General features: G+C 46.4%; 1 protein-coding gene and 1 non-coding gene across 5 annotated transcripts in view; one reads left to right on the top strand and one right to left on the bottom strand.

Moving 5' to 3' along the window:
* Positions 1-3,289: 3,289 nt before the first annotated feature.
* Positions 3,290-3,426, top strand: LOC111757268 (small nucleolar RNA SNORA2/SNORA34 family). Its single transcript, XR_002791640.1, has one exon. It is a non-coding gene; the product is annotated as a small nucleolar RNA SNORA2/SNORA34 family (small nucleolar RNA).
* Positions 3,427-17,419: 13,993 nt separating this feature from the next.
* Positions 17,420-27,341, bottom strand: part of Rps6ka1 (ribosomal protein S6 kinase A1) — a 36,166-nt gene continuing 26,244 nt past the window's right edge. For all 4 annotated transcript variants that reach the window (XM_005004269.3, XM_023565684.2, XM_013154024.3 and 1 more), the window contains 5 exons: positions 20,539-20,700; positions 20,272-20,348; positions 19,955-20,072; positions 19,034-19,171; positions 17,420-18,625 (listed from right to left, as the gene is read on the bottom strand). In XM_005004269.3, the coding sequence (XP_005004326.2) occupies positions 18,503-18,625; positions 19,034-19,171; positions 19,955-20,072; positions 20,272-20,348; positions 20,539-20,700 (618 nt within the window). In that variant the 3' untranslated portion in view covers positions 17,420-18,502. The remainder of the gene's footprint in view (positions 18,626-19,033; positions 19,172-19,954; positions 20,073-20,271; positions 20,349-20,538; positions 20,701-27,341) is intronic.

The raw sequence follows: 27,341 nt of genomic DNA, 5'->3' as shown, positions 1-27,341 counted from the left end.
ATTTTGGAGCTGTATAAAGGATATTTTTTAAAATGTTGGAGGTGTCTCAATTGTCCATTGCTACTATATAGAAATATGATTGGCGTTTGTGGGTTGACCTTGTAAATGTTAGACTTACTTGTTGGTTCTAACAAATTTTCGGAGGTTCTTTGGGATTTTTTATGCAGATAATTGTTTTATGCAAATAAGGATAGTTTTATTTCTTTCTTTCCAATCTTTTGCCTTTGTTTCCTTTTTTCTTGCCTTATTGCAGTGGCTGGAATTTCCAACGCAATAATTGCATTAGCAGTGGTGAGGGGGCGGGGGATATAGCTCAGCAGCACAGCTTATGCAAACGCAAGGTCATAAGTTCAGTTCCTGGTACAAAAGAAAAGAAAAGAAGTGATGAGAGTGGACCCTTTGTCTTGTCCTAGTCTTAGGGAAAAAAGAGTTGGTTTTTCCTTTAAAAAAAATTTTTTTTTTAAATTTAAGTTTTTCATCCTTGATTCTGACGTAACTTGTAGAGTTTTTGGTAACTGCTATTTATTATGTTGAGGAAGCTCTCTTACTAGTTTGCTGAGAGGTTTTGTTTTGTTTTGTTTTGTTTTTGCTGAGAGTTTCCATCACTGCTGAATATTACACTTTACAATTTTTTCTGTAGCAATTGATATGATCAATGAAGTTTTTCTTAAGATTACTAGTAAGTGCATTATGTTGACAAATTTTTGAATACTGAGACAGCCTTGCATTTCTGGAATAAACTTTACTTGCTTGTGATGTGAAAAAAAGGAAAGAAAGGAAGAAAAGAAAAAAAGAGGCACAAGGAAAGCTTCAGCTACATAGTGAGCTCATGAAGTGCCCGGCCTCACAAAACAAACAAACAAATAAATGAAATAAAAATGAGGTGAAAGCAAGTCAAATAAGTTTTTGGATGCGACAAAAATAAATAAATAAAAGGACACAAGATTAAGGGTTTCTGAGGCTGGAGGTGGAGCTCAGTGATGGAACAGTGTTCTGACATGCTCAAGGCTATGGTTTCAGTCTCCAGCACCACACACACACCCAAACACATGCACACACACACATATGCCTGTGTAGGCATACATACACGGGCTTTCTGGAGGAGGGACTTGATGGACTCTGGAGGTCAGTCATGGCAACGTTTGTGAGCAAGAGGGTTTAGTAACAGAGGAGTAGTATCAAGCCAAGTGTGGTGGTGTAAACCTATAATCTCAGCACTCAGGAGGCTGAGACAGGAGGATCACTACAAGTTCAAGAGCAGCCTGAACCACATAGTGAGAGCCTATCCTGTATTAAGTAACAAAATAGGATTTGGGAGGTAGCCCACCATCCCTGTCATCCCTGAAAGCCTGACTGTCCCAAAATGTTATCACTGGAACCTTACTTTTTTGAGTCAAGGTCATATGTCTCTTGGAGAGCTAGCTCCTTGGTCTCTCGTTTCCTTTTGTTAGGGGTGCTGGGGATCCACCTAGGGCCGCATATGCACTAGACACATGTTCTGCCACTGACTGACACCCCTAGTCCAGTCATTTCTAAGTGGACCTTGGTCTACTCAGGGAGGACACAAGGCATGAAGAGTGAGCAGTGCTACCTGAGCTGGTTCTTTGGTGTGGGCTTCTCAGGTGCAAAACACAGGCCACAGGAGGCTGTGGAGCACCAAAAATAGGAGCAGGGCTGGGGGCGTAGCTCAGGGGAAGCATGCTTGCTTCACGTGCCCAAGGATCTGGGTTTGATCCCCAGCACCCAACAAAACAGGAAGGTGGGGGCTGGGGATTTAGCTCAGCGGCATAAGTGCCTGCCTTGCAAGCAGGTAGTCGTGAGTTCGATCCCCGGTACTGGTAAAAACAAAAAAGACAAAAAAAAAAAAAAAAAAAAAAAAAAAAGACAAAAAAACAAAAACAGGAAGGTGGTTGGAACTGGCCTGTCATTGGTCTCATAGGGGTGACATTTGTTGCCATAACAAATCCATAAAATAAATTCATTTCCTGGTAGTTTAAAGTCTAAAACAGATATCTGTGATTGGTAAGTGGCCTTATTTTATTTTACTTTGTAGACATGGGCTTGCTATGTAGTTCAGGTTGGCCTTGAACTCACTATGTAGCTCACATTGATCTTGAGTTCACAGAGATCCTCCTGCCTCAGCTTTCAGAGTACTGGGATTATACCCAGTACAGGCATGCACCACCATACCTGGCTCACTTCTTTTAAGTAGTAATTCAATAATCCAGACTCCAGGGCCAGGGATATAGCTCAGTGGCACAGTGCCTGCCTGGCAAGTGCAAGGCCATGAGTTCGATTCCTGGTATCAAAAAAAAAAAAAAAAAAAAAAAAGAATACTCCAGACTCCTTCCTCATAAAGGTTCTGCCTATACCTACATCATGATGATGATGACAACAATAATGATTATTTAACTTATTTTTTATGGGCTGACATTGAACTGTGGGCCTCGCATCTTGCAAGGCAAGTACACTACATACATCCCCAGACTGTGTGCAGTTTATTACATAAATAAGATAGGGGGAAAAAACTGAGATTCAGTAGGATTGCTTGATTCATTCAAAGTTAGTGGGGTGGCGGAACCAAGATTTCAAACATGGATCTTAATTATTCCTGAGCTCGGGCCAGTTGTGAGGATGGGATTCCTTTTTATCTGTGGCCCTTCTTTATACTTATAGCTAGTCTCGTCTCTATAAAGCACTTAAGACCTGGAAATTATTCTTTTGTGCATCTATCCAGGAAACACTTAATTGGTGACAAACAACTTTTTTAATAAAACGTACAAGGTGCTTAAAATACATACAAATTTCTTTCATGTCTTTAAAACCAACTTGTGATTATTTGCAGATGACATGATACCCTACAAAGATGACCCCAAAAACACCACTAAAAAACTGGTAGATTTAATAAGCAAATTCAGGGTTGAGGATTTAGCTTTGTGGTATAAATGCCTGCCTTGCAAGTATGAGGTCATGAGATCAATCTCTGGTACCAAAAAAGAAGACAAAAAAAAAAAGGAAATTCAGCAGGGTAGCTGGATACAGAGTCAACACTCAAAAAAAAAAAAAAAAAAAATCAATAGCCTTAGCCAGGTGTGGTGGCATATGCCTGTAATCCCAGCACTCCGGAGGCTGAGGCAGAAGGATCCTTGTGAGCTTGAGACTAGCCTAGGCTACAAAGTGAGCTCAAGGCCAGCCTAAACTGCAAACTGAGACCCTGTCTCAAAAAGAAAAAAAAGAAAATCAATAGCTTTCCTGTACATGAATAACAAGTCACTGAGAAAGAAATTAGCTGGCCCTGAATCAAGGCCAGCAGCTTTCTGACTCTGTTGGTTTCAAGCAGGAGCCTAAAGAGATGTCTTTCTATGGTCTTTTGGCCATTTCAGAACTTAGGCAGTGAAATGGTCAATTCATCAGAAAGAAACAGCTTGAAGCAACCTCCCCCCTCCCCTGCAACCCCCTCCCCACCCCCATAAGCATAGCAGGCAGCAGTGGCCCAGGACAGGAGTCACCAGCATTTACTAGGCCTGTTTACTGGGACCCGTGCCAGGCTGGGACCTGGAGCACCAGGAAACCAAGCAACCCCTCGCCACGTCTGTTTTGTTTTGCTGAACTTCAATATACATGAAAGTATGGACAGCTATTTTGAAGAGAATGAGAGACTCTATGACAGCCATTAGTGACTTCCCTATTGTCTGGTTTTGAAGACCTAAATCGCCTTCCTCATTCAGTTTGGATCAGTTTTATACTATGTTGTTTTGTATGAATTCTCTGTATGCGAAGACATGGACAGTTATTTGAAAGAACACAAGAGACAATATGATAGACAGTGAAGATCTCAGGTCGTCTAGCTTTGAAATTTGTATCTCTTACATTGCTTTCTTATATCCTATTTTGTTCTGTTTTGTTGTGTTTAATTTTATCCCCTTTAAAATAAAAATTAAAAAAATTTTTAAAAAAGAGAAAGAAATTAGGAAAACAATCCCTTTCATAATAGCATCCAAAAAAAGAGAAATATTTAGAAATCAGGAATGAAGGATGTAAAAGACCTCTACATTGAAAACTACAGTACTTTGAGAAAGGAGATTGAAGATGACATCAGGAAATGGAAAGCTATCCCTTGTTCTTAGGTAGGGAGAACCAATATAGTGAAAATGGCCATACTTCCAAAGCTGTTAAACAGATTTAATGCAGTTCTGATCAAAATGCCAATAGCATATCTCACAGAATTAGAGAAAACAATCCTAAAGTTCATTTGGAACAAGAAGAGACCTATTATAGCAATTCTGAGCAACAAAAGCAAAGCAGGGAGCATCATAATCCCTGATTGAAATTATACTACAAAAAAAATTATACTACAAAGCTATTGTGATACAAAACAATATGGTACTGGCAAAAAACAAAACAAACAAAAACCCAGACCCAAAGATCAGTGGAACACATTAGAAGATGCAGAAACAACCCCCAAAGCACTAGGCGTCTTATCATTGACAAAGGTGCCAAACACATTCACTGAAAGAAAGATAGCCTCTAATAAATAGTATTGGAAAAACTGGCTCTGCACATGCTAAAGATTAAAATTGGACCCATATCTTTCACCATGTACTAAACTAAATTTGAAATGGATCAAAGGTCTAAATATTAAATCAGCAGATATATTAAATCTGCTTGAAGATAGAATAGGTAAAACTCTTGAAGACACTGGTATAGGCAAAGACTTTATTTATTTTTCTTTAGGCAAAGACTTTATGAATAAAACCCTTATTGCACAGGAATTATCATAACGACTCAATAACTGATACTTCATTTTATTAAAAAATTTTTGCACAGGGCCAGGGATTTAGCTCAGCAGCATAAATGCTTGCCTGGCAAATGCGAGGTCATGAGTTTGATCCCTGGTACAAAAAAATAAAACAAAACAAAAAACTTTGTACAAACCGGATGTGGTGGCACATGCCATAATCCTAGCATTTATGAGACTGAGGCAGGAGGATTGTTGCGAGTTCAAAACCAACCTGGGCTACAAAGTGAGCTCAAGGGCAGCCTGAACTGCATAGCGAGACCCCGTCTCAAAACAGACAAAAAGAAAGAAAGAAAGAAAGAAAGAAAGAAAGAAAGAAAGAAAGGTTTGTGTTAATATTGTTTGGACAATTAAATGCCTATATCTTGTACTCTGAATAACTAATTAAAAGATAACAATACCTACTGTTTTAACCATTGTTATCCTCCTATTATTTTGTTTTGAAATTTTTTGTCTCTTTAAAATAAAAAAAAATTGTGGAAAAAAGACAATTTGTGAGAATGATATAATCATCCATGTTTTACTCATTAAAAAACTTAGTGTCAGGCTGGGGATTTAGCTCAGTGGCATAAGTGCCTGCCTTGCAAGTGCAGGGTTGTAAGTTCAATCCTCAGTTATCCACAAAACAAACAAACAAACAACTTAGTGTTAACAAGCAAAACAAAAGCTCTGAGTCATTCAGTGGCTTGGTCAAGAGATGAGCACAGCTTTTCCAAATGACAAGTCCAAGGGACCAGGGATTTGGCTCAGCAGCATAAGCTCTTGTCTGGCAAGTGCTAGGTTGTGAGTTCTATCCCCAGTGTGTGTGGGGGGGGTTCTATCCCCAGTGGGGGGGGGACAAGTCCACTGCTGGTATTAGATCTACTACTCCCACGGGCAGGTAACTTTATCTTATAAAGAAAATGAACAGAGTCAAAACTTTCTCTCTGCAGTTAAGTGAAAAAGGACAATGATACTTACAGAGCATTTTTTATTTTAGGGTATTTTTTTTCTGAGGCTTGAACCCAGGGTCTTTGCATGGAGCTACATTCAACCCTTTTTACATTTTTTATTTTGAGGCAGACTGTCACGGTTTATGTCAGTGGCCCCTAAGCCTCATGAATTACGAACTCAAGCAAGTCTAGCATCTGTGATTGCTTCGTTGGGACTGGTGGTGTGAGTGCTACACCTAGGGGTGGAGCCAACATATGATGTAATGGCAGGAAAAAGGTCTCTGTCTGTCTGTCTGTCTGTCTGTCTGTCTCTCTCTCTCTCTCTCTCTCTTTCTCTCTCTCTCTCTCTCTCTCTCTCTCTCTGTCTCTCTCTCTTTCTTGCTGGTTCACGCCTTGCTGTTTGCAGCCAGCTGTGAATGGTGGTCTGCTATGAGCCAACTGAATATGGACTGAAATCTCCAAAAACTGTAAGAAACAAATCTTTCCTTTCCTAACTTTGCCTGTCAGGTATTTTGTCTCAACAACGAGTAAAAAGTAAGTAAGACACAGAGCTTTACTAAATTACCAAATTGCCCCATCTGGACTTATAATCATGTATATAGCCAAGGCTGTCCTTGAACTCATGATCCTCCTCAGGCTTCAGCTTCCCACCTCAGTCTCCCAAGAGCTAGGAATGCAGGCATGCATTGCGCATCTGGTTTCCTACATTTATTACAGTACTTGGCACCCAGAAACACCTATTGATTTAGGGATTTAAATTATTTGATATTCATTTGATTTATTTTTTTATTTTATTTTTTTATCGGCACCAGGGATCGAACTCACAACTGCCTTGCAAGGCAGGCACTTATGCTGCTGAGCTAAATCCCTAGTCCTCAATTTTTTTGATATTCATTTGATTTATGTTCTCTGATTATTTATTTTTTATGTGTGAGTGGGAGTAATAATGTCTACTTAGCTGGTTTGTTCTGGTAACTAAGTGAGCTAAAACATTTAAAACTCTTAATGCAGTGTTTTGATGTGGTAAAGGGCAGAGATGAGCAGAGAGATTACCCTTTGACAAATCACAGACCAAAGTCACAATTTTTCCCTCCAAAATAATTATGTGTTGGTTCAGTGCCCAGCAAAGGTTTGTTGAATGACAAAAGGACAGAAACCCACATCATTACAGTGTATGGTATAGGAAATAAATTTATTTGTCTAAAACATTGATTTTTAGGTAAGCAAAACACTCACCTGCTCCTACTTGACTTTCTAGCTTCTTGGTCTAAGGATCAATAAATCACTTTTTTGGGGCTGGGGATTTAGCTCAGTGGTATAAGTGCCTGCCTTGCAAGCAGGCAGTCGTGAGTTCGGTCCCCGGTACCGATAAAAACGAAAAAGACAAAAAAAAAAAAAAAATCACTTTTTTCTTGTCATAGTGTCTCTGCAAGGGCCTGGAGGTGAAAAAGGTCAGAAGGTGACTCCAGAGGGCTTTGGTTAAGCATATGGCCAGTTACATTCACATGTCCCACCACTTCAGCCAGTGAACACTGCTTGCACATGTATGTTTGTGGGTTGGTTTTTCCCCTTCTGAATTTGTAATTTTATTTTAGAAAATTTGTCAAGGAGCTAGGACTATAGTTCAGTGGTGGAGCACTTACCTAGTGTGTGCAAGGCCCTGGGTTCAAACTCCAGCACTACAAAAAAATGTTTCTACAACTCAAATGCCCATCAACCAATTAATGAATAAGAAAATATAGTTGTTTTTGTACAATGGAGTACTACTCAGCCATAAAGTAGGATAATCTTGAGACATTTCCAGGTAAATGAATGCATCTTGAGCTCATACTCTTAAGTGAAATAAATTGGACACACGTGTGTGAATACCACATTGTTTCTCTGGTGTGAGAAACTGAAAGTGTAAATAAAGACCAAAATATATAACAGGTGCTATGAAGCGGGAAGAAGATGTTCAAATGGGAAAGAGAACTAGGGAGGACGAGGGAGGGGAAAGGAAAGAAGGGATAAGAAAAAAACAATAAAAGAAGGAAAAATGGAAACAAAGCTTTTGTCAATAGGGAAGGAAGAGGGGTTAAAGGGAGGGTAAAGGAATGGGGAGAAAAGAAGAAGCAAATATATCAAGTACGGGTACAAATTCCATATGATGAATATGATCATTATGTATACCTAAAATGTACCAATCAAGAAACGTTTCTACAATGCCTACATGGCAAGCATGAGGTCATGAGTTTGATTCTCAGCACAAAAAAAAAAAAAAAAGAAAAGAAAGAAAGAAAAAGGAAAAGAAAAATACACCACTGAGCTAAACCCCCAGCCCTAAAAAAAAGAATGTTTCTAAAGAGATGAAGAGTAATCCCAGAACTCAGGAGGCTGAGGTAAGAGGACCATTGTGAGTTCAAAACCAGCCTGGAGTACAAAGTGAGCTCAAGGCCAGCCTGAACTACATAGTAAGACCCTGTCTCAACAAGACAAAAATAAATAAATAAATAAATAAGAAAATAAATAATCAGATAGATGAGGATCCATGTCTTCACGAATTGGAAGGCTCAGTACTGTTAAGATGTTAATTTCTTCAAATGAAGAAATTTGTACAATGGAGTACTATCCAGGGCAATTAAAAAACGAAGACAAAATTCCCAGAAAACTAACTACAGCCTGGGTGAAGCAGAAGCAGAAGCAGAAGCAGCAATCTAGGAGCAGAGAGTTCCAGGGAGACAGACCTGGCCCGGCATAATCCCGGCTCTGCCCCTTACCCTCCGTGCACTCCTGAGGAAATTAGTTACCTCTCCCAGTTTCGATTTCTCGCCTTTTCAGTGGTGATGATTGCAGTCTGCTTCCTGACTCACTCGTGGTGGGTAAGTTACAATGGCATAGTGCTTTGGTACCAAGGGCTCAGTGACAGCCCTGAGAATTTTTTCCTTATGTGGATTTTCTCTAGAAGAAAACCTTTAGGACAGATAGGTGGGAAGCTTTTTAGAGAAAAAAATTAAAAATTGATAAATTGTGCCTCATAAAGTTAAAAACTCCTCTTCTTCAGATGAAATAGTAAATCACAGAGTGGGAGAAAATAGTCACAAATGATATGTCTGACCAAAGTCTTGTATCCAGAAAATACACAATTTCTTTATTATCTATAAGCTAAAAAATTACATGATTTTAAAACTGTGGAGAAGGTGTGAACAGACAAGATATATAGGAATAGTAGTAAGCACATGAAAAGGTGACCATGTCATTAATCATTAGAGAAATTCAAAGTAAACCCACAAAGAGAAGGCATTCACATCCACTAGAATGACTAAATTTATTATTTGAGGGGAAACAGGAATTGAACTCAGGATCTCACGCTTGCCAGGCAGGTGCTGCTCCGCTGAGCTAGACCCCAGCCCCTGGAATGACTCAATTTAAAAACACTAATATCCCAGCGTGGTGTGGGATTGAAGCAACCAGAATGTCCATATGTTCCTGCTGGGAGTGTAAATGGTACAGCCACTTTGGAAAACAGTTTAGGAACTTTTTATGCAAGAAACATATACTTGTCCTGTGGGACAGCAATGCCATTTACAAATATTTACCCAAGAGAAATGCATACCTACACAAAAACTGAAGCAAATCCCTATTAGCCAAAGACAGAGGAGGAAACTAATGGCAATGCTAGTACATAAATGGATCAGGCAACTTGTGTTTACTCAATGGGACACTACTTAGCAAAAGAAATCAATGACTAAGGGCCGGGGATTTAGCTCAGTGGTGTAAGCGCCTGCCTGGCAAGCATGAGGTCATGAGTTTGATCCCTGGTACCAAAAAAAAAAAATCAATGACTGATACTTGCAACACGGAGGGTGAATCTGCAGCCATCACTGTCACACAAAGAAGTCAGGTGCAGACAGATCCACACTGTATAATTCGGTCTGAGTTCTAGGGCAAGCAAAGTCAGTTTTCAATGAAAACATCTGAGTAGTGGCTGCCTGTCACACAGCCTGTGGGGATTTCTTGGAACACGGATCCCACTGGTCTCTGACAGCCGAAGTGAATGTGGGGAAGCCACATCCTGAGAGGGTGAATCCTCTGACCTGCAGAGACATACAGTGGCCCTGCCACTCCAGGCCCAACAGCAGACTTCCTTCAGAACTCTGGGTGACCTTGGCTAAATCATTAACCTCTCTGAAGCTCAGTGCTCCAGAGAGCAAGGAGCAATTGCTTTCATCTTTTCCTTCAGCCTAGATCGTGTATCTGCTGGGACATGACGGTTGTTCTGCAAGGCAGACATGTTAGCTATCTGTGCCCTGAATATCATGTTTCTTACTATGTTCAAGGATACTGGTGACAATCCTATACCCACTCCTCCCAGAAAAATACCTACCCTACTGGGCATCTTACACATCATTTCCACATGCCTGAGGAGCCTCTGAGCACTGAGTTAAGATCACTTAGATCTGGAAGGTTCTGGCTCTGAAGATTCAGTTAGCATTCTTTTTTTTTTTTAACTGGAAACTGAAACCAAAACCTTACCCATGCTAGACCAGCGCTCTGCTACTAGGCTACACCCCCAATCCTTTTTATTTTCTTTCAAGACAGAGTCTTGCTAGGTTGCCCAAGCTAGTTTTAAACTTGAGACCCTTCTGCCTCAGCCTCTTAAGTAGCTGGGTGACAGATGACCACCACCAAGCCCGGCTCTGTCAGTCATTCTCACAACCCTCTAAGCATGGTTTGCAGATGAAGGAAATGGCGCTGAGAGAAACCAAGCAACTTTTCCAGGACTTTGCTGATCTCCTGATCTGACTGAATCCGGGCCTTCTCATCCCCAGTAGACGGAGTCTTCTACTCCATCCTTAAAGTGAGTCTCAGCCCCTTTACCCGTTCCCTGCAGCAGTGCAAAAGCCCAGTAACTAAGGGTAAAGCTCTATAACGGTGAAGGTGACGGACCAGCTTGGCCTCAGTCCAGCCCTGGGAAGGAGATTCTGCATGGATTATTGACCTGGGGCGCCTGTGACCCCAGGCTCCTCCCAGGGGCAGGCCTCTTGCCCAACTCAGACATGTGTCATCTGCCCCTTCATTTCTCAGTTCAGCCCACAGCCTGAGGGTGGGGGTGGGGTGGACCCAAAGGAGGGAGGAGAAACAGGAAATTACTTATTAGCAAAGGTCTCAGATTGAGTCACAAATTCAAGTTATAACTCAGAAAGACCATCTGGGGCCAGAGGGGAAAAGAAAGGCCTTTATAAGATAGTTCCTTTGTGTCACTGGGGTAAGGTTCCCCAGATGAAACCACTTCTCTCCGGGAAGCAAGAGCTCTGGCAGGAAGGAGGGACTGTGTCAACACGAGGCCAGTACTCATCTACTTCAGGGCCTGCGCTACAGCGTCACCGTGTTGCACCTGCACCAAGAAGCGTGCTTTACTACTAACCCCCACGTGTGTGTGTGTGTGTGTGTGTGTATGTGTGTGTGTGTGTGTGTGAGAGAGAGAGAGAGAGAGAGAGAGAGAGAGAGAGAGAGAGAGAGAGAGAAACCAGAATCCAGGGTGCTTTAACCTCTGAACTACATCCACAGACCTTTTTTATCTTGAGACAGTGTCTCAATTTAGTTGCCCAAGTAGGACTCAAACTTGTGATCCTCCTGCCTCGACCTCCGCAAATGCTGGGATTACAGATGTGTGCCACCTGGCTAAATCCTGCCTTAAAGAGGGGAAAATCAAGGCCAAGAGGTTAAAATGACTTGCCCACAGGCTAGTGTAAAGCCGGACTGATCAAACCAGGACTGCTCATACCTCAGGAAAAACCTTAAACAATAAACCCAGGATGACCTAGCCCCACGCCAGCATTTAACTCGGGGTTAAATGCCAGCAATGACTCCATCCTGCTCCCTTCGTCCTGGCCGTGTTTGCTCATAACTGTACACACACCACACACCCTCTGCTTAGTGCTCGCAATAGCTCTGTCTGACACATGAGGAAAAGTCAGCAAGGTCAAGCCTCGCGTCTGACTGACTGCACGTCCAGTGCTATGTCCCCCCCTGCTGCTGCCTTCACAGAGGAGATGAGCAGGAGTGGCAGCGGAGGGGACCAGCCAGGCTGTGGCAGAGGCCCCAGAGTGATGGGCTGCAGGGTCCTCCTGCTCTCCGCGTGGTCTTTCTCCTCAGCGCAGCCTCAGTATCCACCTGAGGCGTGCACACGCCTTCTCTAGGGGTATCATGGAGATTTCCCTCTCCGGTTGTTGAGTCATTTCTCTTCTGAGTCCCCCAGAGTTAGTGGGAACCCTCCCCCTCAGAAACAGAAACTACTCAGAAGACCTCAGTTCAAAGCAGAGGAACTTCCTAGCAGCATGGGGACTGCCTAGTGATGTGGTGGATTTTCCAATGCTAGCTGTATTCAAGTAGAAACTGGGCAGCCACCTATGGGGAATTTCTATGGTGGGCAGAGGCTGAGTCTAACCTTTCAAAGAGCTTCTGACTGTGAGATTTTTATGAGTCATCATGAGATGAAATTTCAGCCATACATGAGGGGCAAATAGTAGCACATATATGAGTTTTTGTGTCAGACAGACCTGGGTTTAAATCTGGTTCAGAGGTCTGATGGTGGGACTGGGGATGTAGCTCATTGGTAGAGTGCTTGCCTAGCATGCACAAGGCCCTGAGTTCAATCCCCAGTACCACACAAAGGCAAAAACAAAAAACAGAAGTCTGATGGTACACACTGATAGTGTTGGCTATCGGAGAGGCTGAGGCAGGAAGGCCATTTGAGCCCATAAGCTGGAGCCCAGCCTTGGCGACATACAATGCCCACCTCATAAAACCAAAAAAGAACTCAGCTACCTCCTTGTTTGAGGACATATTTCCTCCCTTAGCCTCAGTTTCCTGGTTGTACACTTGATCTTAGCCAAAAGGCTGAGAAGCGATTCCCTCGTAAAATGGAAATCATAATACCTTTGAGCATTAAGGGTGATGCCTGTGTCTTGCCTGGTGTAACAAGAACTCAACAAATCATGCCTACTCCTCAGCATTAAATAAATGGCCAAATCATGGCTTGGCAGGATCTTTGTTGTCCTTTGATGACACAGTTGAAAGAAAGAATTAAATTCAGGTGTTAACCAAGGTACTAAATGTTGGATACTTAACATGAGGAGGAAACTAGCTTTTGCTCAGAGTGTCTACCTCTGAAATAATCATGAGAAACATGGTATGGAAGGGGGTAAAATTCAAGAAATGCTCGAGGATCATGATGCCTTTGCCAAGAATTGAAAATCTGAGTCTCTGAGCCAAAGGGAACATGTCAGCGCAGATAAATATTGCTCTGTGGAAACAGAAATCAACTCTAATGTTGGGCGTGGTGGCACACACTTCTAATCCCAGCACTCAGGAGGCTGAGGCAGGAAGATTGCCAAGAGTTTAAGGCCAGCCTAGGCTACATAGCAAGATCTTGTCTCAAAACACCAAAACAGGGCCAGGGATTTAGCTCAGTGGCACAAGCACCTGCCTGGCAAGCGCAAGATCATGAGTTCCATCCCTGGTACCAAAACAAAACAAATCAGCTGTAAGACATTGACAGGTTTCATTAGTTCTCTGTGTTTGCAGCCCAGGTGATGCGAAGCTCACTGCCTGTTCAGACTGTTTGTCGGAACCCCCACCCCCGTGTTTCCCAGCTTGTTTTCTACTATTTACCAGCTGGAAAAAAGAATTTATTTATTTTTTTTGAGACAGGGTCTCTCTATGCAGTTTAGGCCAGCCTTGAGCTCACTTTGTAGCCTAGGCTGGTCTCGAACTCACAACAATCCTCCTACCTCAGCCTCCCGAGTGCTGGGATTACAGGCATGAGCCACCATGCCTGGCTGGAAAATAGAATTTTCTAACAATTTTGTCCTCTAATTGAGATCAGATCCCAAGGGTACAGGTACTGTATGATCTGAGGAATGTGTAAGTAGGTCTTGGGCACCCTCGTCAGCAGAGGTGGGGCCAAATCCCTTGCAGAGTGACTCTGAGAATCACACCTATGTCAGCATGAGTTCTGTGACTTACCTGTGTCCTTGTGAAAGTCACGTCTGAACTTTGATTTTCTTGTATGTGAAATGGGATTGATTATATCTTACTCACATGAAGATTCGATAAAACTCAACCTTAAAAGCACTTGGTCCTGGGTACTTCGCATAGTGAACATCTGTATGTTTTTTGTCGATATCAGGGATTGAACTCACTGAGCTAAATCCCCAACCCGTGAGCACCTGTTTAAGAGAATGTCCATGGGAGGGGACATTCTCAGGCATGGCCTTTGAGTCATTCAGGGAAAGAATGACTCTGGAACCTGGGGACATCTGGTGCTATAGTTGAGTGTGGCCCCCAAAAGTTTATGTGTTGGAAACATAATCCCCATTCATATGTTAATGGCATTTGGAGTTGAGGACTTCAAGAGCTAATTAGGATTCCATGAGGTCCTAAGGCTGCCAGTGATGGCATTAGCGGCTTTATCAGAAGAGGAAGACAGGCTCGACTAGCGCTCTTGCTGTCTCAACATGGGATGCCCTCTGCCATGCCAGGAGGCAACAGAAAGACACTCAACAAATGTCAGGGCCAGATTCCCCAACTTCTCGTCCTCCAGAACCATCAGCTACATAAACTCCTATTTGTTAGGTCTGAGAGAAGGGGGAGGCGAGGAGAAGTCCGCGGGAGGAATGGAGCGGAGTGGACGGCCGTAAAAGTAGTGGTCAGCGGTGGCTTTATTCCGGGAATGCGGGGAGGGGGCCCCCGTCGCCGGCCCCGGGCATCTCTGTACCCGGGGCCGGTGGTGTCTCCGGGAACACGGGGAGTGGAGACTGGCGCGCTGGAGTCTGGCGAGCTCTCTCTCTCTGGCGAACTCTCTCTGGCAAACTCCCTCTGGCGAACTCCCTCGGACACGTGGCGTGGGGGATCTAAATAGCTTAAGCTTAGGGCAGTGCCCCAAAGGCCATTAGGGATGTACAGATATCTCATTGGCGCACAGGTCCTTAAGGATGGGGATATAGAATTACAATCAAGTCCATAGGGGGCAGGGTGGGGGAGGAGTTTAGCTGCAGCCTTTTCTGGTTACAGTGTTTCATCTGGGCCGGCAACTCTTTCACTATTCTTTATAAATTATCTGGCCTGAATTTTATTCGCAAAGGAAGTGGACTAAGACATCTCAGTTGACAATGCGCTTCCCTAGCCTGGGCCATTTTGTTAGAGGGTTTTGCCCAGAGAGTCAGTACCTAGAAAGGGAAGCTCCTATCAGAGACGCTAGGAGTTGGGAGCTAGGAGCTGGGAGCTGTGTGTTTCTAGAATTCAGTGTCCTAACCTTGTGAAAACTGGAATGAGCTAAACTTACTTTTTCTCTCAGGGCTAGGGATTAAATCCAGTACCTAGTCCCCCTCCCTGCTTTTAAAAGGATGTTACTAAGTTGCTAAGGCTGGCCTTGAACTCACAATCTTCTTGCCTCCGCCTCCTGCCTAGCTGGGGCTACAGGACTTTGTCAACACGCCCAGTTGGTGCCAGGTAAAACTTGGACACATTCATATTCACTCACTCATTTGATTTTTGCTGTGAAGTGAATAAGAACAATTGCTATTCAGCAAGTGGACCTTGGAGTGTGGAGAGGAATAATATTTTGGTTTGAAAGGTGAGCTACTGAGAAAAATCTATGGCCTCCCCTCCACCATTTTGACTCTGCCTGGGCCAAGGCATAACTACTCTGTGCCTCAGAGCCCCAGTTTCTTTCTTTTTTTTGTTTTGAGACAGAGTCTCACTGTGTAGTTCAGGCCGGCCTTGAACTCACTATGTAGCCCAGGCTGGCCTCAAACTTGTGGCAATCCTCTTGCCTCCGCCTCCCAAATGCTGAGATTACGGGTGTATATCACCATGCTCAGCCAGAGCCCCAGTTTCTCTTCATCTTCCTCCCCGCTGCCTTTCCAGGCTCTGGTTCTCTGCTTCCCCAGCTCCCTGCATTCTCTTCTGCTCATTTGATCAACAGACACTGGTTGAGCACCAAGGTACCGTGTGACAAGTGTGGGACCATGAGTGTGAACAAAGCACAACCCACACACTTCAGGGTCAGTTGTGGAGAAGGGGAAACATCCTCTGCTGTTTCCAAACCAGAGTGGTGTCAGAGATGGAATACATCACCAAGCACCCCAGGGCTCTCAGCTGGTTGTTTTTTTTTTTTTATCGGTACCAGGGATCGAACTCTCGACTGCGCGTTTGCAAGGCAGGCACTTATGCTGCTGAGCTAAATCCCCAGCCCCTCAGCTGGCTTTTTGGAGGTGTCATTTGAATTTTTTTAGGTTAGGTGCATAGGCAGAAGAAGCCAGTGGATGCAGGAGCATGGCAAGATCAGGGCTTGCGACAGGTTATAAGTGGATGCTGGGGGCCAGAGATCAGGCTGGGACACCATAGCTCTGTTTCGAGAACCATGTGGGGTCCCTTCAGGGCAGACTCTGGATCAGGTTTGTGATCCTAAGTGGAAACTGTTGGGGCTGGAGGAAAAGAACCAAAACCTGAGGTGGGCCGGGAGGCTGGCGAGGTCCCACCTGTACAGGAGACAGAGCTGATGGAGTGGACACAAACTGCATGTGGGAAAGGAGGGGGACAGGATCCCAGCTGGGGTGACAGGGCTCAGGGTGGACAAGCTCAGGAGGTGGCGAGGACAGGAAATGTGGGTTTTACTCTACACACATGACATGGCTCAAGGGCTCAGTGCCATGTGGCACTGGGTGCTGAGGAGGGCTCCTCAGTCCATGGGCTGCTGGGCCGCCCTCCTACACTGCTAGGCCAGCTCCAGAGCTGAGCAGCTGTCACTCTCCCTCCATGGTAGCTGGATGTTTCACCCCTAAAGCCCTGGCTTTTGCATCTGTAAAGTAGTGAAACTAAAAAGCAACAAGCAAAGGCCCTGGTCCCCAAGGTCTCAGCTCTCAACAGTCTGGAGGTGTCATCTGTCTCCTATGTAGGTGTCCCCGCCTCTGCTGTTTCCTAAGCGCTCCCCTCCTTTTTTCACTTTCACCCCTGAACCAGCACTTCTCAAACTTTAATATTCATACAAATCACACTCAGCTCTTAGTAAAACATAGGTTCAGCCAGAGCCCTGGATTCAGGGCGTGCGCCACCACTCCGGGCTCCCAACTTCATTTTGTACAAACTTGGCTCTGAGGTCACAGCTACTGCACCGCCTTCCCCTGAGCATGCCCGGCCTGCTCTCCCCTCGGAGCCTTTGTCCTAACTGTGCCCTCTGCTGCCCACTCTCAGCTGGCCCCTTCTCACTATTCAGATTTCAGCTTCTGGGTCACCTCCCAGAGTGGCCTGCCCTGACCCAGTCTCTCACCCCAGTTTAACTCACTGCAGCTCTTATCAGGAGCAAACCTGGGTTTGTTAATTGTCCATCTCCCCTGCTGGGCAGTAAGACCATGACCTTGTGCTCTCCCTGGTTCACCTTGCTCTCCAGCTTGTTCTTTACATGGAGCAGGGCCAGGACAGGTGCTCAGAAAATATTTCCTGCTTGAGAAAATGCCATCCCCCACTCTGTGCCTGTTTCTCCACGTATAAAATGGAGATAATAGCATAGGACCATCTACCCCACAGGGTAAGATGAAATGAGATAGGGCTGGGGGTGGCGCTCAGAGGTACAGTGCCTGCCTACCATGTGCAGGATCATAGGTTTGATCCCTAGTTTCTCATAACAAAATGAAACAAAAAACACACAAAACATTAAAACATATACATGTAACATCACTCACAGTGCTTGGCATTCTGTTTCCAGTGGCAACATTATCAAGACCACAATGGGCCCCCTGACAGCAGTTTGGGGCAAGGCCCAAGGGTTTCCCGCACATTCCTCCAGTGAACCAATGCCAAGAAGCTGGGCTGATTGGCCCTGGCCCATCTTGTTGCTGCTAACGACCTTGACACCCAGTAGCAGACAGAGGGCAAAGTCAAGGATGTAAAAGGGGAAGATTGTGTGCTTCAACTCACTTGTAAGTTTATTAGAAAGGCCATGGACAGATGAACCCTGAGTTACCAGCTGAGGAAGAAATGGAAAAAGCTGCTGACCTTGCGGCCAGCCCTCTGATCTCCAGTGAATCCTGTCTGGTGGCAGACCCCACAGAAGCCCACCAGAAAGTGCTCTCCACATCCTCTCCTGGGGCTGCCAACCTGACTGCAGGGCCTGGCAGGGGAGCCAGGTGGATGCTGGTGGCTGGAGCCAGGACCTAGGAGCCAGCAGCGCGGGCTCCTCTGCTCTAGCAGAAGTGGTTCTAGTCCCCCGACAAAACAGACGGAAGAGTCTCTGGGTGGGGATTCGGAGAGCTCTGCCAAACAGCCAGTAGCTCTGAGAGGCAGTGCTGGGCTGTCTTGCCGGTATGTGCAGATGGCTCTGGATGGCCAATCATGGGGTCCCCATGACAGGACCCCAAAGCTGCTCCAAGAAGTCTTAGCCACAGAGCCGCAGTGTGACTCTGCCCCTTCTAGGGCTGCACTAGCTATTTCCACTCCCAGAAAGGCAAATGGATCTTGTAAAAATCCATGGTGGTTGATGTCATTTTTTTTCCCTTAAAAAGATAAAAGTTTGTATGGTGAATCAATTTCAACCAGCTGAGCCTGAGCCAAGAAGAGTCCATCCTGGGGAAGGAGAAGGCACTTCTCACACCCTCATGGGGTATCTGGGATGGCTGCTTCCAGGGCCTCTTGGGGCTCCAGTATGCTCTGGCCCTGTAACTCAGGCCTGCTCCCTCTGGGAAGGATGCTGCCTCCATCAAGCACCGCCCTGTGGTCTGGATGCCCCAGCCCCTCACAGGGTGGTGGACGGCAGCTTCCTCACTCGCCGCTGGGCCAGGATGGAGGTCTCGATCGGCTTTAGCTGGGGTGTGGGCTTGGAGCTGTTCAGTGCGGAGTACGTGGCTGCCATGGCTCCCTGGGCAGGGGTCAAATCACAAGGGTGGGAAGTGAGTGGAGAGGGCACACATGCCTGAGGACCAGGACAGCGCCCCCTAGTGTTCCACAGCCCACACAGCCCACCTATCCGGGATCAGCAGGGGCTGGTCTTGTCTCTCCCATCAGACTGGAAGATGGAAGAGGTTTCAGAGGTTAGGAGCTATGTCTCCTAGAGAACCAGAGCCAATGACAGCACTGTGACACTACTGTGTGACGGCTTGGGGGCTCCCTGAAAACTCAGTTATGTCTTCCGTCCTCTGCCCCACCTCCTGGTCACTAGCACAGATGTGGGGCTAGTGACCTGGCTCTGCCACCCCAGATCCCCATCCAGACCACTTGGGACTGGGCCCACCTGGCCCCTGACACTCAGCAGGCTGGGTGGCCATACCTTCACCAGCTGCAAGTCCTGATGGGACAGCTGGCTCTGGGGAAGCTTATCTTTCTGGGTGATCCATGGGTGCTGGAGAACCTGCTTGGCTGTAAGACGTTGGTGGGGGTCCACGTGCAGCATCTTGGATACCAAGTCCTGGGGACACAGTGGGCAAAAGGGGTGATAGCAGACAGCTCTGTCCCACTGGTGGGGAACCAAAGGCAACCAGGCTTGGCCATCTCTGGCCTGAACCCTTTGATCCATTCTCTGCACAGGCAAGCCCTCCCCAGAGCAAGGCCTTCCGCTCTGTGGGCTTGGCTGCTCGAGGCGCTCCAGTAGACTCCTTCCCTTCCGCCTTCTCCTTTGGAAAGCCATGTGAGAAGGTGGGAAGAGCTTCAGGGCTGGGGTCACACAGTCTCAGGTTCAAACTTGACTTTTTCTTTCATCACCTGAGTGCCCAGAGCAAGTCACTTCAACTCTCTGGGTCTCGGTTCCTACTCTGAGACACAGGGATAACACCTGCTCTTCATAAAGGGCTCAACCTGTGCTGGGTACAGAACTCTAGAAACTCTTGCCAATGTTGAAAGCTTGGCTGTGACCTCCTTGGAAAGGCCCTCTGCACGGCATGGGGAGTTGTTCTGCGCCTCCACTCTCTGTACTCCTGGCTGGGGGGACCTGTCACTGTGTGCAACCTGTGTCTCCCACTGTGCTGTTTCTACAAGGGAAAGGATTATGCAGCCCTCTGCCCCGAGGGCCAAGAACTGGGAAGGGCCCATTACTCAAAGAAACAGCAGGTGGTCTGCCAGGGAACCTCTTACTCAGAGAATTACAGGAATAGGGATCTGTGAACATTCTACAGGCTGCAAAAAGCCTGTTCCCGACCTGCCACAGGGCCCTGGCTGAGTTACTTCCTCCCCTCCCCAGGCCTCACAGACGCACCTTGGCTGTCTCTGAAACTGTGTTCCAGTTTCCTCCGCTGAGGGTAAACTTTCCACTGCCGATCCGGGTCAGGATCTCCTCGGGTGTGTCGCTGGGTCCATTGGCAAATGGAGTATATCTGGAGATAAACCCACACAGCCTGGGTGGGTACAGCCTCGGTCTCCATCCTGGGGCCAGGGTGGGGCAGGAGGCCCTGTCTCCCCCTCTGACCTCATGCTCCTAAAGCTACTAAAGCCAGGGCCAAACTCCGAGGCAGGGCTGAGTCTCTCCTATGAGCCAAGCACCACCGTGCCGGAACCACAGGCCGAGGCACTCACCCAGCCAGCATGGTGTACAGCAGGATGCCCAGGCTCCAGATGTCACAGCCTTCGTCATAGCCTTGGCGCTTCAGCACCTGGCAGGAAGGCAAGGAAGGGTGATCGGTCAAAAGGTCAGCGGCCACATTTTCCCAAAAAGGGGAGGACAAGGCTCCCAGCCGTGGGCTAGATCAGCCCTTGGTACCTAGGTCAAGGTAATGGACATGCGGTACTGGATAGTGTGGGGCCCTGGGAGCAGACACAAGCCGTCCTACTGTCCCCACTCACCTCGGGTGCCACGAAGTTGGCTGTGTAGCAAGGCGTCATGAGGAGCCCGTTTTCAGCCCGAAGCTGCTTGGCGAAACCAAAGTCACAGATGCGCAGGCACTCGGGATTCCCAGACTCATCCACAAAGAGGATGTTGCTGGGCTTGAGGTCCCTGTGTACAACCTACGGGCAGAGGGCTGGGGTCAGAGGCAGCGTGGGGAGGCTGCCACCAGCCTGACTGCAGGAATGAGAGTGTGAGAAAGCGGGCCCAGAGATGGGGAGGACTGGGAATTCGGGGAGGGGAAGGGGCTAATGTGGACCTGCTGCTGGTCTCTGGCCTTTCTGAAATCTGAGCAGACATCTAAGTGGCTCTGAAGGGGCTGGGGATATAGCTTGGTGGCATAAGTGCCTGCCTGGTAAGTGCAAGGTCCTGAGTTCGATTCCCAGCACCTAAAGCAAATGTAAAAATACTAAGTGGCTCTAATTTAACCCACTTAACACTGAACTCCCTTCAGATCTACACGTTACCTAGTGACAACGCCATCTCTGTTGAGTGCAACTCCTCCCTCATTCCTCAACCCATCCGTTGGCAAACTCTGTACCCTCTACCATTTAAAATATGCCCAATGCCCAACCGTTTTTCACTCCCTCCACTGGCAGCGTGCTGACCTCCAACCTGGATGGGACACTGGTCTCCCTGCTGCTACGCTGACCTCCAGGTTGTTTGGACACAGACACCACAGTACTCTTGTTATGCTACGTCAGATTGTGTCTCCTGGCTTGAAACCCTGTAAGGCCTTCCTTCTGAAGAGGAAAAGTCCTTCCCATGGCCCCAGGCCCCAGCTGCTCTCTCTCCTGCCCCCATCCAAGTCTCTTGCAGTCTCTGGCCCTTTAGTGCTCTTTGCCTTGCTCCCACTGGCTTCAGCCACATTGCTGGTGTTGTTCCTCCCTCAATGTGCCAAGCACATACCTGCCTCAGGACCTTTGTACCTGCAGTTTCCTCTTTTTGAAACACTCCTCCCTTGTACACCTACCTGGCTCATTTTTTTCTTTCAAGTGTCAGCTCAAATATCACCTTATCAGAGGGGCCTTCCCTGATTATCCCACAGAAAAACAGCTATCACCCTCAGTGATGTTTAGCTTTTTTATTTACCACCACTGGACAGAATACTTAATTTGTTTTCTGAACCTGCCCCCTGGAGTATAAGTGCCATGCTTACTGCTGTATCCCAGTACTTGGCATGGTCCTGGATACACAGCAGGGCTTCCATGAGTATCTACTGAATGAATGAATGAACAATGCTTACTACTGAGGTTATACACAAAATGCTTTCCTCTGCATGCTGCTTGCTCATCTGTAATGGAGGACATGAGCTATTCCATTTGTCCTGCTTCCCCTCTCCCTTGTTATGGTTCTCCTCATGGTCAACTCTCTGTCACTTCATTACTGCTCTGGTCTCTAAGCCTGATTCAGAACTTTTCTGAGTCCAGGCTCCTATATCCAGCTGCCTACCACATGGCAACTGCTGACTCTTCCAACCTGCCAACGTAATCCACATAACTCAAGTTCTCACCCTCCTGCTCCTCTTCCTATGAGGGAACCCATTAGCTCCTGGGGCATTGTCAAAAATCTTCAATGGCTCCCTAGTACCTACAAGACACAGCCCAAAATTCCTAGCTTGGCCTGGAGGGTTCAGCCATCACACACTGCATCCTCTCAGTTACCTGAGTCCAGACCACAGGAGGCTCCTGCAGAAATAACCACAACCATATCTGTCTGGGGGCACCTGTCCACCTCCAGTGCCCAGCACAGGGCCCAGCACAGAGCAGATACACTGAATGAATAAGCCACACCTCCACCATGCAAACACACTACGCAAACACACTACTTTGGCGAGGCAGAGACAACCCCCTGGGGAAACAGGTATAGAAGTTTGTGATCTTATCCTGCCCTGACACAGCACAGAGAAAGGACAAACCCTGATGGAGCTGAATCTCACTGTGGCCGGTACCAGTAGAGGGGTGCGGGAAGGAGAGGCAGGGTGTAGGGAAGCCCCGCAAGTGATTCTGCTTCCTGCTCCCCAGGTGTAGCAGGGAGGTGGGGTGCATCCTCACACCTCACTGCACCAAAAATCTCAGCATGCTGAGCAGGATTTATAGCCACCCATCTAAAGGTGGCTACTGTTTCTCAGTGCTGATGGTCACCATGTTGCAGCTTGGGCCCACTTTTTAAAAAATAGCCCAATTACCAAAGCTTATCAAACCAGACCCCAAACAAAAAAGCACACCCACCTTTCACATGCCAATCAAAATATCTGTGTGGGTCAGACATAGTTGTGGAGTCACAGTCACGGTTGTGACCTCTGGTAGAGCTGTGATGCTGGGTGGACCAGCGTGGGAATCCTGGCTTTCCCCTGTGTGGTCAACTTTTCTAGCTCTCTATTTTCTCAGCTCTAAAATCGGGCTGATAACAGTGCTCAACCCCCAGGGCTTAGGGAGGAGTAGGAAGAGTCAGCACAGAGCTTGGGGAACGGGGCTGTCATCACAGTAACCCCAGAATTGTCGGGGCTGACACTCAAGTATTGCTGGATGTTAAGATACTGTGGCTATTTGTGACAAAAGATTTAAAAACAAGAGGACAGGGCCGGTAATGCAACCAGTGGTACAGCATTGCTTAACAACCACAGGGCCCTGGGCTCCGTCCCAGGCCCATGTCTAAAGCAGCACTGGCCTGAGTACACAGGTCAAGAGTCTAGATTTTGGAGCAAACCGCTGATTCTAAGCTCTCCAAGCATCAAGCCTCTTACTTGCCAAACAGAGATTTCATGATAACACCCAAGTTCCTTGGAACAATTAAGAGAGTTAATATGCACAGTGCTCCAAGCCCTCTCCAGCCTATAGAAAGTGACAGAGTGCATCACAATTATCAGCTTTGGAGAATGTGTGCTTGGATACCAGTGACCAGCCCGAAAGAGGGCAAGCTTCTTTGTGTGAATCTTTGGGTTAAAGACAGGAGTCAGAGGGGCTGGGGATTTAGCTCAGCGGTATAAGCACCTGCCTTGCAAGCAGGTACCAATTGATCCCCGGTACCAATAAAAAAGAAAAAAGACAGGAGTCAGAGCACGGGGTTGGCTCTCTGCTGAGTCTGCATGGCATAGGATGTTGCTAAGCAGGCGCTTATGGGGGGCTATGGGAACCTTACAGAAACAAACGGGTAGAAGGCAGGGACCTTGAAAAGGCTTCATGTGTTAAATAAAGAACTGCTCTGAAGTAACATGAAAGGGGAGGACAACACAAATTTTGAACAAAAGCCTTGAACAGGCATTTCATACCAGGGGCTGCTCAGAATTGGGGATATGGCTCAGTGATAAGAGTATGTTTGCTAGCTCAAGGCCTTGGGATTAGTCCTCAGTAGCAAAAAAGAAAAAAAGGTTCCCGATGTCATTAGCCATCAGGGAAGTGTAAATTAAAGCCACAGTGAGGTGCCACCCACATATACCAGAATGGCTATGATTTTCTTTGAGACAGGGCCTTGCTGTGTAGTTCAGGCTGGCTTAAACTCACTGTGTAGCCCAGGCTAGCCTCAAACTCACAGAGCTCTTCCATCTTTTTCTCTCTGTCTTTTTGTTCCAGGGATTGAATTCACAATCTTACACTTGAAGGGTAAGTGCTGTGCCACTGAGCAAATATCCCTGGCCCTGCACATCTCTTTTTTTTCTTTGTTTCTGGTACCGGGGATTGAACTCATGACTCCGTGCTTGCAAGGCAGGCACTTACGCTGCTGAGCTAAATCCCCAGTTTTTTTTTTTTTTTTTTTTTTTTTTCTGAGAGATGGTCTTGCTATGTAGTCTAGGCTGGCCTTGAATTTATAGTGATCTTCCTGCCTCAGCCTCCCAAGGGTTGAGATTATAGGTATGCAACATCATGTCTGGTCACATCTCTGCACTTATGTGATACTTTCAATAAAAAGAGATTAAAACAACTAGGAACCAGGTGTGGTGATGCATATCTATAACTTTTAGCAAATGGGAGGCTGAGGCAGGAGGATTACTGTGAATTTAGACCAGCCTGGGCTACACAGCAAGAACTTGTCTCAAAAAACCAACCAACTAAACAATGAGGGTTACACTGGTTCTGGCTCTCTAGTCACCCATTCCCATCTCAGCTTCTGTTGGATTGATTCCTGGCTCACTAGCCCACAGCTATCATCAATGTCAAATTCAGAGAATCCCCTCCAAATAACTAAAAAAGAAGTCCTTCCCATTTCCTCAGCAGCTGCCCCTGGAATGTGGCAAGGGAATGAAACACTGGAGACTCACAAATTCCTGGCTTTGGGAGAGACAATTTCCTCCCAATGGCTGTGCGTACTTGGAGCATGTACGCCCTCTAGCAGGGGACCACTGGCCCTGCAGGCGGCTGCCAATCTAGAATGCTCAGCCTTGCTGAGCTGCAGGCCTAGCAATTCAGTGCCTCTGCTGTTTTGTAACTTTTTTCCCTTTTGTTGCTGCTACTCTCTTCCTTTCTGTTTATTTTTTATGCAGTGCCAGGTATGGAGCCCAGGGCCTTGCACGTGCTAGGCAAGCACCCTACCACTAAGCCACATCTCTTGGGGGTAACTTTAGTGCTCATTTAAGAACAAAACAGGAAAAGGGAACACACTTACTCTCTGATCAGACATGTTTTAGTATTAGCCTGTTTGCACTGGCTACTTCAGACACCAAAACCACTTCAAACGTGACCATTAAAAACATATGTGGTCACCACGCTGAAGCTTTGGTTAGGAGGTGAAGTTCTGTTTTCTAAAAGATATGCCTTTAGGGCTGGGGGTTTAGCTCAGTGGCATAAGCACCTGCCTTGCAAGCAGGTGGTCATGAATTCGATCCCCGGTACTAATAAAAAAATGAAAAAGACAAAAAAAAATTTAAAAAAGACATGCCTTTAATAGATAGATGTAATCAGACGATCCTCAAATAAGTGATCCAGGCAAAGATCCCGAAGGATGAAACCATTAGATGAGGGTCTCCATCTCTTGAGGAGACGGGACTAGAATCTCTCATGTGGCTAATGGGGGGATATGAGGTTGGCTGCCCACAGACTTGATGCAGAGGAAGGTGCACTGTACCTCACGCCAAGCAGATCAATGGCTCTGGCCTCCTTTCCTTCCCCATATCCTGTATCATTGTTCTGTAGGAAAATGCCCAGCATAGAGTACAACTGGAAATACTGTATTTGTGCAAATGAGGAGCTAGTGCTTGAGTAAAACAGGAAGACATGATTCTTTATTTAAAACATAATATTTTGGAGTCAGGGATAATGGTGCACACCTGCAATCCCAGCATTTGAGAGGCTGAGACAGGAGAATCACTGTGAGTTTGAGGCCAGCCTAGGCTACATAATGAGTTTAAGACTACCAAAAAAACACACACCAATAGGGGGGGCTGGGGATTTAAAAAAAAAAAAAAAAAAACACACACACCAATTAACACAACTGAAGACCTACATGCACCTGGGCTACGGGTCTGCAAAGACAAGCCGCCATGACATCCTGATTCCCCCTAGCAATCAATACATGGAGATTGGTATCAAGGGTTGAAGAACATGGTCACAAAGGGCCTCCATCCTACTCACAGCAACGGAGATTAAATCCAGGACCTTCTCACTGAACCACATCCCCAGTTCACCCCTGGCTTTTTTTTTTTTTTTTTTTTTTTTTTTTTGTCTTTTTCCTTTTTATCGGTACCGGGGATCGAACTCACGACTGCCTGCTTGCAAGGCAGGAGCTAATGCCGCTGAGCTAAATCCCCAGCCCCCTACCCCTGGCTTTTTAACACTTTTTTCATTATGAGACAGGGTCTTGCTAAGGTGCTCAGACTGCTTCAAACTTGTGATCCTCCCGCCTCAGCCTCCCAGAGTGCTGGGATTACAGATACATGCCAACATTTCCTAGACTTTTCGCCAGGCTTCTACAGACATGATCTGGCTAAGACAAAGGCAACTGGAATTTCTTGCAGGTCAATGATCTGTAATAGTTAAGGATTCTACATGATTCTCTTGGATCCCAAAACTTGGCCTTTTGAGTCTTATTCTTAATCCCCAAAAATGTAAACCTGAATCTATTTAAGACTTCAGAGCAACTTGTAGTTTATAGGAAACATGGGCAACAGAGAAATAACACAAACGATGCCACCAGAAGGCAGGCAGATCTATTCAAGATGTGGAACATTCTGCAGAACAACTGAACTGAGCTCTTCAACAACTGTTTTCTACCCTATCTTTTTTTCTTTTTATTTATTGTTTTCTACCCTATCTGATGGGTGCACTTGCTGGCTCCCAATCAGTCTCGGGTGCAGTTTGTAAAGTCAGAGAGGGTGGAGGAGGGGTAGGACAAGAGTCACAGCACACTCACCAAGAGGTCTGTGGTTCTGAGAAAACTAGGCAGGCCAAAGAGGGACATGGGCGCCCCAATTTGGGCTCCAGCTCTGTCCTGCAGTTTGAGTATCTATCTCCCCTTTCTGGGGTGTCAGGTTCACCTCATGAAGTGACCCCATTCTTCAGTGTGGCACATGTTCCTCTGGCTCCTGTCTCCTTGCTAACACTTCTGTGGTAGCCACTGCACCCTGCACTGATCGGTGCCTTCCCAGGCAAGTACTTTGCTCCCTCTCAAAAGTACCCTGCGGCAAGCAGCTCAGCAGATGAATATGCAGCTCGGAGAGGTAAAGTGACTTCACGGCCACATCCAGGTGACCTGAGATGCCAGGACACGGACACAGCCGCCTAGATCCCACCGCTGGTGTTCTGAGCTCCTCATGGCCTGATTAGAAGCA

The sequence above is a fragment of the Cavia porcellus genome, unplaced genomic scaffold, assembly GCF_034190915.1.
Source record: "Cavia porcellus strain 051 isolate PalLab524CR breed Dunkin Hartley unplaced genomic scaffold, mCavPor4.1 scaffold_25, whole genome shotgun sequence".
Taxonomy (NCBI): Eukaryota; Metazoa; Chordata; class Mammalia; order Rodentia; family Caviidae; genus Cavia; species Cavia porcellus.
The sequence above is the reverse complement of the archived record's forward strand: the minus strand, read 5'-3'. Positions and strand labels throughout refer to the sequence as shown.